This window comes from Thunnus maccoyii, chromosome 2, assembly GCF_910596095.1.
Source record: "Thunnus maccoyii chromosome 2, fThuMac1.1, whole genome shotgun sequence".
NCBI classification, from domain to species: Eukaryota; Metazoa; Chordata; class Actinopteri; order Scombriformes; family Scombridae; genus Thunnus; species Thunnus maccoyii.
Genome location: NC_056534.1, coordinates 9,913,778 through 9,926,183, shown reverse-complemented (window position 1 = coordinate 9,926,183; position 12,406 = coordinate 9,913,778). Strand labels below are relative to the sequence as shown.

The following is a 12,406-nucleotide window of genomic DNA, read 5'->3' as shown; positions in this document are numbered from 1 at the left end:
GTTTGTGCTAATCTTTCGGTTCTGCCTTTATCTCTCCAGGGCTTTGTGTATGGCTTGATCAGATAAGAGGACTGCTGTTGTTTCAGTGTGTGTGTATTTGTGTGTGGGCGGTGGAATTCTGTGGGCTTACGGGTACAGAGGAGGGGTCTTCAGACAGGAACCCAACCGCTCATAAACAAGGTCAGAGGTGAAAGGTTGGAACGGTGTCCCTCACAACCTCATTTAAAATCCCCCAAGCTATCATCACAGCACACAATCTCACACAAACACATTTAAATATTTGTTCAAACACTGTTTTTATTAACTTCGACCATAATCTCTACATACAGTCCAGATACTGGAGAGAGCACGCCTGCTTTAGAAGCAACAGTTCATCATATACATTCATTCAAAAAAAAGGGACAGAATTTAACTTAATAACTTTCATTAAATCGCGGCACCGTTGTTGCTTTCAATGCACAGAATAGAAGACGACCCAACATGAGTCATTTCTCAATAAAACCTCAAAGGGGATATCTTTGTTAGACTGCATTTTAAAAGCAGTCTAACATCATTAATAATCATAATCCACACATTTAAAATGGACAAAGACAGATGATGTCCACCACTTGTGAAGAATATTTTGTAACAGAGACCTCACTGGATGAGTTTGGGATATGACGTTAGTCCATAGAGAGTTCTTAAAAATATAGTTTGACATTTTGGGGTTTGTTTTCATACAGAAAGTTAGATGAGAAGATAGAGTCCACTCTCATGACTGTCTGATAAATATATAAGCTGTTGCAAGCAGCCGGTTAGCTTAGCTTAGCACAAAGACTGGAAATTGGGGGAAACAGCTAGCCTGGCTCCGTCTAAAATAACAAAATTCACCTACCAGCAACTCTAAACCTTACTAATTAACATTTTATATCTTGTTTGTTTAATTTGTACACACAACCGAAGTGTAAAAATTATAATTTGGGGTCTTACAGGGGTTATTTTGGACGGAGCTAGCTAGCTGTTTCCGGTCTTTACGGCTGTCTAACTGGCTGCTGGCTGAACCTTCATATTTATCACAGACTTAAAAATAAGTTGTATCAAATTAATTATCTGACTCTTGGCAATAGTACTGAACAAGAGTATGTCCCAAACTATTCCTTTTTTATCATATGATGAATTGCAAACAGCACAAATAAAAGCGCTCAGTCGTGATAATATGCTTCAGAGAGAGGATAATACTGAACATTGATGAGATAGAACTTCAGATATGGAGTCTGGATTACTTTCAGAGTCCTCAGCTCTTGCTTTATCTTAAAAAGAAAATAAATCGGTGAATGAATGATCCTTTCTTCTGCATTTCTAGGGGCGCAGGGTCAGAAAACCAAGTCAAATATTCACAAACATTCAGACAAATGATCTTTTACAGCTGAAGAAGTGGAGTGAGAAGAGAGGAAATGTGCGAGGATATCAATCTTCATCTAAAAAAATTCCACTGAAGTTAATTAAGGATAATTCTGGTTGATTATTATCTTATTTTCATAATTTGGGCCATAATTTTGCTCCTTAATAATAACATTCTGCATCTAACATGTTCTCACCGAGTTAATTGCTAAGATCTCACATTCTTACCGTAGTTGTGTGCAACAGTTTTCTTGTCCAGTGAGGGATTATTTACAACATTTCATGTGTGTTCACTTTCAGTTTCACAACCAAATAAAGTATTTTAGATAATGTGAGTTAACTGTTGGCTTGTTCACAAAGTGTCTTATCATCTTGTGTTTCTTGCCCTGTCAAATGTTTTTGTTGCTGGTTCCCAGATCGAGTTCAATGTTATCATAACTGATAAAAATAAAGGCCAAACATATGAAAGTAAGAAACAAGACGTAATAAACCAGTATTACCCTTTTACGCCTCAACATTACACGCTAGCCCCAAAAGCCCAAAGCACAGCTAGAACCAGAGACCTACTAAATATAACAAATGAGAGCTGAAACTGACGAAGGACCACTGAAGCTGAAGGATTTTGAGCTTAGATGGAAGAAAGATGAGGCGGGTCTGACAGGCTCATTCCTACATTTAGAGCGGAAATGTCCTAAAATGGCCACCGCACAGAGGATAAGAGCCGGATCATGATCAAAAAGAACTCGGAAGGCTGGGTGAAAAGCCTGGCATCATAGAAAGACAAAGACACGATAATCGTTTGAAACTGTGGATAATGGTGCACTCTTTCAGACGGTCTCTCCTCGAAGGCTTTCATAGTGTTAAGAATGAAAAAGGAGAACAAGAGAGAGAACTTGAATGTTTGTCTTTGTCAGAAAGTTGCAGAGATAATTGGACACGGGCCCCCTAATACGTTTTCCAACCATCTGAAAATCACTTCTGATTAAGTCCTTTTGATTTCGGTAACACTTACGTTTTCCTCCGGCACTACCCTCAGGCCAAAAAATTTAAAAGTTCTTGCCCCACAGCGAAGCAAAGTTGTCTCTCTATTTTACATCCATCCAAGAATTTTGACTTTTAGTCTTCTTTTGTTGTAGTTTTGTGGCCTTTTTGACACCCAGCAACAGTTCAAAGGGTCAGAGGTCACGTGTCAAACAAATAAAATGGTATTCCTTGCCAATAGTCCGACTGCTAGTTGAACATGAGGAAAGTGTCCAAATGTTTCAGAGATTCTTCAGCGTTGGAGTGGGAGGAGAGTAGCAGTGGGACTCCTCTTTATTTACTCTTTTTTTTTCTGCAATGATTTCCTCTCCCATCAGAGAAAATCAAGTCTAGTCAGACATGTACTTGCTCTCCTCTATCAGACCGTCTCCTCCCCCCCTCCTCTCCCCTCCCCTCCGTCTGCCGTCTCTGGATGGGTGTTAAAGTCGATGGGGGCTCGGGCACCAAGGAGTGTCTGGGTACAACAGACAATGCACAGACCTGAACCTGAGAATGAGAGGGAAATGAGTGTCACAATGCCTGGAAGCCGCCAACTGGGGATTTGAAAATAAGACTGCGAATACAATTAGTCGTGTGCTCACATTCATACACACACAATGAACAAAGCCAGGAAACTTGTCATAGTAGTAAAATATACACAACATGAAGCACTTACATAAAGTCCAATTGTAGTACACACGTTTTAAAACTAAAGCGTGTCCTGCAGCTGTATAAGACTGTGTCAGAACTATATACAAATACAATACACTGTATGTGTTCCTGATTGTTTAAAGAGATATTGAATTTTTCTTTTGTTAACCCATCCCCCCCCCCAACAGGCTTGCCGTCTCCTGCGTGCGCTCCCCCCCCCCACCCTCTAAGCAACACCGTCTATTGATGAAGTACAGAAATAACTGCAATTAGTCCATTTCAGCGCACAATGATAAAAATGACTGACTAGAAAAACCCGAGACAAGGACAGAAGGAAGAAAAAGAGTGAGTGGGTGAAAATAAATAAATATCTAAGAGAAAGAAACGTCTTTAAAGAAATAGTTTGGACTATTGCAAAAAAAACGCAGATGAAAACAGACAAGGACTCTAGATAATCGTTAAGAGTTGGTGATGTTTTGTGTGTTGGAGGCAGTAAGTTGGGTAAGTAAATTTACTGAATCGCCGTCCAGCCCGTTTCTTTATTTCTTTGGTTATTCAATGATCTCCTCTTTAGAGTCTTCATATCATAGAGTCTATTATTGATGTATTTTTTCATGTCATGTACTGATACACACTGATAAAATGTTTACCTTGTAGGATCTTCATGTATTGAAAATGATCCTTTCAGGTTAACAGTGTTTCTGCTGTTGTCCACGGTGCCGTAGCTCAGAGTCACCTGATAAAAAAAACACAAGAGCAGGGTTTTAATATCTGTAGTGGCTGATATCCTGATCGCCGTGTTGTTCTGTCCGTCGTGTTTGTGTCACTTTGCGTTCGTGTACCTGGTTGTGTACATCTGACACCAGTCCCAGGTTCTCCAGGTGGGAGTGGAACAACGCCGAGCGGATGAGGCTCACGCCGAGCAGCGCCTCCACGATGTAACCCACCGTGCAGTCGTCAGGGAGGCGGATGTGTTCAGCTGTCGCCATGAAAGTGCCGTCACTAGACAGACAAAGCGGAAGAGGAGATGTGATGATGAAGCTGAAACAGCTGTTAAATAAATTTTAAAAAAAAACTCATTCTCTTCTTTAAGTGAGGATTTACCTCGCCCAGGGTTTCATCTTCAGCGCGAGGCCGCGGCTCAGACAGAACCCTGCTCCTCCTGTGGCGAACCAGAAACGCACCTGCTTCTGCACACAAACACACATATACAGCATGAACGACGGTGCTGTAATCATACAGGACAGTTGTGAAGCCGTTAAACCTGCATGGCTACATGAGTGGAGAGTACAGTATTTAAATTTTAAAAAGGTGTTTTCAGTTGCATGGTGGATCATCAAGTTTACCATTTCAGCGGTGCCGAGCCTCTCCGTGGCCTCTATCGGTCGCTCGAGGCTGGGCCGGCCGATGTAAACATCCTGCGTGTGACTGTACTGAGACAAGAGTTTCAGGAGGGAGCCGACGTTCAGGTAGTTATCATCGTCGACGTGACAGAACCACCTGCGACACATGACGCCGGCAGTTAATGAACAGCTCTTTCTGTGCATGTATGACTGTGTGTGCTGCACGTGAGGACTGTATCTTACTTTTTGCCAGAGTTAACAAAAGTGTCGTATTCCACCGCCATTTTACAGGAAAGAGCCTGACGATTGTGCGCCGCCGAACAGTTGGTGTTGATGAGGCGAGCCCCTGATGATAACAAACAGAAATCAATAACCGAGCATGACACAGGAATAAAAAGCCGTTTGAAATGACTGCATGAAAACACCCTAATAAATGTCGCGATTGCACATTTTTCTGCACAATGTGTCTGATAGTGAAAAGAATACCTCATTGAAAGTAAAACAATTCCATGAGTAAGATGAGGAAAAGGCCTCATGATTAAACTGGAGTGACTTCCTGCACTTCATGGAAACCCAGTATTGCCCAGTCAGCAGCCTGGTTCCTGCTTTCCTGCCTCTCAGTCTGCAGATAACACGGCTGCTACTCAGCAAAACCGCTCTGTGCGAGTGTGTGTATGTGTTTATGTGCGTTCATGTGTGCTTTCAGCTCACCCATCCTCTTCCTCAGCTTCTCATCCTCTCCATCGGTGAACACGTACGTCTGTGAAAAAAAAAAAGCAAAACACAAAAGCACACACACAGAGGTCATGTTATTCCAGCACCTTTTACTGACCAGCAGGGAAACAAAAACACAGGGATCACAGAAGCTTGCCCTGTTCCGCCATCACGGTTCATGGATGACGGTTTCAGGTGAAGCTCCATGTGTTTCCTTGGTCACACACACGCTGACCCGCCGAAAAAACACAGTGGCGAGCAATGCTGATACTGGATGAAGGCCAGGACGAAGGTAAGCTGCACGTCTATCAGCGGCGGAGCAGCTGGTCGCAACCCTGTGGTGTGTGTTTGTCTACATGGGTGTTTATGTGATGAGTGATGGGGTTGAGGGTCGCTGCGCACTCAGGAAGCCGTGCAGACCCCTCCACTTTCCACAGGAAGTAAACACACACTCAGGGTGCATGGAGAGTGCAGTCTGTAAATAGTCTGCCCTGTATTCCAGGACAAAAGATTTGAAGGGAAACATTGAAGATGAGGTGAAACTGCTGACTCTCAGCTACACCTTGAAGCTGTTTACATCCACGTCGGGTGAGAAGTGTAGCGCTTGTAGTCCTTCAGCATAATGATCCTAAACTTACAGCACAGACAGGTATCCAAAGATGGCCAAATAGCGTAACGTTCTTGTCTGTCCAAGTCAATCACATGACCTCAATCCACCCGAGCAGCGGTTTTACTTGTACGAGACCATATTCAATGATTTGCAGGCCAACAGCCATGCTAGCAGCTCTGTGAGGCTGCACTCAGTCATAGTGGTGATTTGAGCTAAATGCTAGCATCAACATGCTACGATGCAAAACATCACAACAACAATGCTAACATGCTGATGTTAAGTAGGTGTTACGTTTACCATGTTCAACATCTTAATTTAGCCTGTTAGCACGCTAACATTTGCTTATAAGCAATAAGCACGACGTACAGCTGAGGCTGATGGGAGTGACAGTAGTTTATTCATAAACTTAAGTATTGGTAAGTTGAAATTTTGACCTGATGGTGGCGCTAGATTAAAATTAAAGGGATCACTACAGTTCATCCTCATGGGAACATGAATGTATGCAGCAAATTTCATGACTATCTATCCAATCCTCTTCAAGATTAGAGCTGCAAAGGTTGGTCGATTAATTGCTTAATCGAGAGACAGAAAATCAATCGGCAACTATTTTGATGATCAAATAATCGTTCTAGTAATTTTTTTCCAAATCAAATCTAGTGTTTATGGTTTTCTTTGTGTAAAGTGATGTTAATCTGAATGTCTTTGGGTTTTGGACTGCTGGTAGGTCAAAACATGACCAGCTGTGGGAAATTATAACATTTTCCACTATTTTCTGTCATTTTATAGACGAAAAGACTGATTGAGTGATCAATTGATCAGAAGGATTAATTGATAATGAAAGTAATCGTTAGTTGCAGCCCCAGTCAAGGTATTTCAGTCTGTACCAAAGTGGTGGAGCAGCTGACTGACATTCCCATTCATAGAGCCAGACCACTAGCACGCCGAAAAACATCTGGGAGTTTAGATTAAAACTCTAAATTTGGTTGAAAACTGAACGTTTTTAGATGTCTGTTGTTTCTACCATATTTTAATGGCTGTATTTTAAAGTGTAGTTACATTCTGCTTCCCACTGGAATAAAATAATGTCATTGTTGTTAAAAAGACAGTTATATGTGTCCCAGACATCTAAAAAATCGTTTTAACCTAGATGCCAAGACGGCGGCAAATCACCACATTGATCCGTAGTGGATCGCTGCTCTGCAGGTTTGGCAGAACATCAGCGGGGAAGATAACAAGAGTCGAAGACTTCAGGCGGTGATCGATTGCAAAGTTCATGTTAACTTGTCCAGTTACTTGAGGCCATGCTATCTAAAGTACTGATATTTAACATCCTCAGTTGAGTTCAAACAATAGCTGCAACGATTAGTCAATCAATCAATTAGCCGACAGACAGAAAAAGAATTGGCAACTATTCTGATAATTGATTAATCGTTTTGAGTTGTTTTTTAAGAAAAAAATCCCCTAAAATCTCTGGTTCCAGCTTCTTTAATGTGAATATTTTCTAGTTTGTTTAGTCTTCTGTGGTAATAAACTGAATATTTTTGGGTTGTGGACGGTTGGTCGGGATGAAACAAGACACTTTAGGTTGCATCTTGGGTTTTGGGAAACACTGATCTACATTTTTCAATTTTCAACAGATGAATCGATTAAAAAAAAAAAAAAGTTAGTCACAGCCCTGATGTGAACAAGCATGACCAGATCACATGGTTGGTTAACTTTAAATTCCCTTACACCAGATGAACTTGGTCAGACTGGTTTCCGGCACAACGCACCTCAATACTGGAGGAATGAACCGCAAAACAAATTGAAGTTAAAGACACTCATTGCCTTGAGGGACTTTAATCATCCTCTTGCTGGTATTTTTTTTAATAATACTGGTGTCTGTTTTAATTAGTGTGTGCGGTGGCTGCCTTGTGTGAATAACCTGTGATTCATTTTGCTCTCATACCTTTCTTGTGAAATAGATTTTGATCTCAATGAGACTTCCTGATTAAATAAAGCTTAACTAATTACTTTCTGTCTCCTAAAACTGGGGAGCTATGCGTCAAGACAAAATCTGAGAATCAGTACTTAGAGATTATAGTTTGATTACAAATGAAATGCGCTGTAGTACAGAGACAAAATAACAAAAACACAGTATGGCTGCCTCGGAGGAAAGACCAATTTCAGAGGCTTCCCCTTCACAACCCGCCTGCCATGCAGCACAAATTCACTAATAAATCTTCGGTGCAAGTACTGTATGATCACATCACTGCTTGTGGTAGAGAGAAAGAGAGAGAGTGACTGAAAAAAAAATGGAGAGTCCAACCAGCTGTGAGTTTATGTCAAGTCTTTTTTTTTCCCCCCTCTGAGCTCCTTAAGCCCCTCGAGAGCAGTCAGCTTCTGCATCTGTATGAGTGTCTGTGTGATACCAGTGTATGCATGAACCACACTGGGAAAGCTTGGGGGAGGGTGTGTTTGTGTGGGGGGGAAGGGGGGGTGAGACGGAAGAGAAAATGTGGTTTTAAAAAGAGGGGGGGTGGGGGTGTGTCGTGGGTCGGTGGTTCGCCAGGAGTTGAGCTTTATAGCACAGGAAACGGCGGCAACAACAACAACCAACAGAGCAGGAGAAAGTGGTGTGTTTGTGTGTGTGTGTGTTTACTCTTGTGATCAGACACATTTTTAACTTCCCATGAGAAATCTGGTGAGTTCCCAGGGCATTTGTGTGTCTGTGAAGGTAACACTGTGAGAGTGTGTGTGTGTGTATGTGTGCAAACGCTGCTGTATTTCCATTACTCAGCAGTCTGAAAGTATAGAGGTGTGTCTGGGAAACAGGTAGAGTTACACATACCTGACCGTGAGAGCAGGAGCAGGAATCCGTCAGACATACGCACACCAGCTGATTTCCCCCTACATGAGCTTTATTTACATGTCAACAGTCTGAAACGAGGCTTGAACGAGTCCTTTCCTCAAACACTGAGGTTTAAATGGAAATCAGAACGACCGCTGTACGATTCCACACTCAACGTCTGCATTCGATTACGAGCTTTGAAGCCGCTGGGTGCAGTTTTACCACAGTCCCATGTGTTTTATAGCAACAGATTCATCCTTGACTCATTCGGCATTGTGATTCAGACCTAAAAAGCTGCCAGTTAATTCCATTTGATCTCATCTGTTTCATCTGTAAGGCTCTGTGACTGCAGCTCCTCCTGTATCAACATCTCCACGTCGAAATCCAGCGGTCGTGTTGTAACTCTTTCAGATCACAGGACCGCTGGTTTAATCCTGGACTTGTGAAGACGGTTTCTAACATGATCAGTGGTGGAAGGAGACTTCTTAAAAAGTAGCATAGAAAAATACTGAAAACTTGATTTGAAATAGTCCTTGAGTACAGAAATATGAGCGATTAAGTGTAACTGTACATGTATATTGTAAAAGTTAGACTAAAGAATGGCCACTTTTATTGGTTTAGAGTTCGCTTTGAGGCATAAGCAGCATTTTAATGTACCTGATCCATGTACCTGTTGTTGAAAATACCAAATATTCTCTGGTTGCAGCTTCATTTGATGTATTTCTCTCTCATACATGACACTAAACTGAACATCTTTTGGTTTTGGACTGTTGGTCGGACATTTGAAGGAGTTACCTTGGTCTGTGGCCATTATTCAATATTTACTGTCATTTTACAGAGAAAATGTTGCATCCCTGGTAAAATCTTTAGCTGAAAAGTAACTACTAAGTATACTAAAGCTGTAACAATTAGTCAATTAATCGATTTGGTCTGGTTAATCTGGTTTTTGCTTCTCAAATGTGAAGATTTTCTGCTTTTGTCTGTCATATTCGATAGTAAACTGAATATCTTTGGGTTTTGGACTTGTTGACTGGACAAACCGAGACCACAGAAAACACTTAACCTTGGACAAAAAAGATGCTCTTTGTGTGTAATATGTAGTTGCAGCCCTTGTAAGAACAGCTATCACATAAATCTAGTGGTGTAAAATATTTCACTCTCAAATGCAGTGGAGTAGAAGTAGAAAGATGAACAAAAATATTTTAAAAAACTGTGCTCGAGGTGTTACTTTCCACCTCTGAAAACTTTCTACAGAGCACTTTTGGCATTAAACTCTCTCTACTTCCTCTTTTCAAAGCCATGACGTCTCAGTTTTTATGATGTTTGAATCTGGTTTCATCATCCAGACTAAGTCCCTGCATGTTGCTGACAGTCTGAACTAACAACTGAACAATTGTTCTGTTGTATTCGCAGCCTTGAAACAAATCTGCATCCCACTGAGACTCCTTGATGAGTCCTGTGGTCCTTCCTCCTCATGTCCCCCTGCTTGGATTAGGTCAACACATTAGCAGCAGTGTGGTCGGCCTGTTAGTCTTTAGATCTCCCTCTCATACATTACAAAGGCCTCTATCTCTGCTTCACAATTCACTGGCAGGCTGGATCAAAGAGCCGGCGGACCCAGTCGCATTTCACGGGGTTTATAACTTGCAATGGCAGCAGGAGAGGAAGGAAACAAGGGTAAAGGTCTGGTCTGGATGACACTAATAAATATAAATAATCTTGATTTTAACTGGATACAACTTCCCTCGATGTTGGGTCTGTCTTTTGGCTATAATATTAGATATATGAGCTCTAACTTGACTTATCAGCACTTACTGTATCCTGCATGAAATACTGGATACTACAGTAGACTGTTGATAAAACACATTAACAGGATCACAACTGGTTTATGTTTGGTAGAGAGCTGAAAAATGATGATCAAGAGGTAAAATACTTATAGTGTGAGTTCAAAATCCTTTCTGGTATGTATCACCTGTGACACAAAGTAACATATTATAAACCTTCAACTGTTTCAAAATGTTGTTTATTATTAATGTACCTCCTTTATCATATGGCTCTAACTGCATTAAGAAATTCAACTTGTTTCCCAGTGACACATATCAGGTATCTTTACATCCCTTGGCTCACCTGTTGCATGTTTCTGGAGATCCATGTGTCCAACAGGAGCTCCAGTCTCTGTCGGTGATACCTCCCGGTGGTTTTCACCGCTATGAGCAGGTCACCCGGGGAAAGATGTTCCACCGGTCCGGGCGGGCTGCTGCTCCGCTGGGGTCCGCTTATCGTTCTCCTCTCTCGGGTCAGTTTCCTGAAATACGCCGAGAAAACTTTTCCACTCGCGCCGGCAGCAGGAGGAGGAGGCTCCTCCGGGTCTCCGCTGCTCGGGTGTCCGACAGTGACGACGAGCATCCCGGCCACGAGCAGACAGGTGACGGCGGCGGCGGCAGCGCGGGGTCCCGCTGAGCTGGAGGTGCATTTTGATGCCCCGGCGGGCTTCCACATTGTGACTGTGTGGGTGATTTTACAGCTTCATTCGTGGTCAGAAAAGGTCTATTTTCTCCACATCTCCACAGTGCTGACTCAACTACACAGCTGCACTGCCTCTGAACCTCAAACTGAGTGACTCTTTACTTTACAGTCAAGTTATAAGCTCCTCCAGGGGGCGGGGCGGTGCGCTGTGGATCCAATGGCCGGTTTGAGCGCTCAATGTGGGCGGGATGAACCAGCAAAGTGATGACGGGGTCTGTGGATGAATATCCACATGGCAACTTCAAGTACTGGCTTAACTTTTTAAAGCAAGCATGAAATAAAACTTAAAGTATAAAGTTGGCGATTTTCTATATTTTTCTATATTGTCAAAAAATATCTGAGCCAAACCAACGATGAATTGTATTGTGTGTGTATCCAAAGCCTCTCTTGTTCCTGTGCTGTAGACCTCCATTATTGTGCAAAAACCGTTAAAAACATGTTAATGAGCCACACTGTTGCACTGGTTCCTTCAACCCAAAGTCAATGGCTACTGTAGTTTGCTTAGAAACGGCTCCAAAGACTAACGGCAATCACATTTTCAGCACTTTGTGTTTCAATGTAAATTTCTCAAAGAACTTCCGTGCAGAGTCAAGAGGTCGTGATATGTAGCACAACAAGCTAGCGAAACGCTGTAAACACACATGCGTAGTGGTGTGTGACGTAGGGAAATGCTTGATTTACATTCTTATCGCTTTAGATCCGTCTCTAAATAAACTACCATAACCACAGCCTTCAGGGCGAAGAAACACGTCGCCCAGTTCAACAGGTTTTGAACAACAATGGAGGTCTACAACGTAGAAGAATAAATTTCACTGATAAACCAGATAACTGCACTGAAAGTTAAAGATCCCCTCCAGACATGTTTTACGACAGATAAAAACACTGCTAAAAGTATCAATTTGTGTCTCATATGGCTTTTTTCTCACAAAAAAGTTCAGTTATCTCATAAAAATGATTTACATTACATCTACTACTTCTCCTTTGCTGAGCAATCCAGAATAAGCAAAACACATTTTTGAGTGGAAGGGGACTTTAAGTTTCGGTTGCACTCATTCTTGGAGTCAGCGGAAGTTTACAAGAAGGATGAACCCCATTCTTGCAAAAAATCATTAGGTGTTTGATGATGGTTGTGCAGAACGCTGTTTAACAAAATCTCCCATATGTGTTGGTGTGTCTCTATTAATGTGTGTGTGTGTGTGTGTGTGGTTTTGTGGGTGTGATTACAAAGTCTAATTGTTATAAATTGCACCCTGGGCTTTGAATATTTTTGATAAACTGCCTTCATATCAGCCATTCACACGCAACATCCAAAATGTGTTTTAAATAGTCACT

At 41.9% G+C, this 12,406-nt stretch overlaps 1 protein-coding gene across 1 annotated transcript; it reads right to left on the bottom strand.

The window, feature by feature from the left end:
- Window positions 1-277: 277 nt before the first annotated feature.
- LOC121881793 (beta-1,3-N-acetylglucosaminyltransferase lunatic fringe-like) lies at window positions 278-11,447 on the bottom strand. Its single transcript, XM_042389502.1, has 8 exons — window positions 10,676-11,447; window positions 5,106-5,154; window positions 4,638-4,740; window positions 4,398-4,551; window positions 4,156-4,241; window positions 3,894-4,053; window positions 3,702-3,787; window positions 278-2,907 (listed from the first exon to the last, which is right to left on the bottom strand). The coding sequence occupies exons 1-8, from the start codon at window positions 11,045-11,047 to the stop codon at window positions 2,841-2,843; spliced, it is 1,077 nt and encodes a 358-aa protein (XP_042245436.1). The 5' UTR covers window positions 11,048-11,447; the 3' UTR covers window positions 278-2,840.
- Between the last annotated feature and the right edge of the window lie 959 nt (window positions 11,448-12,406).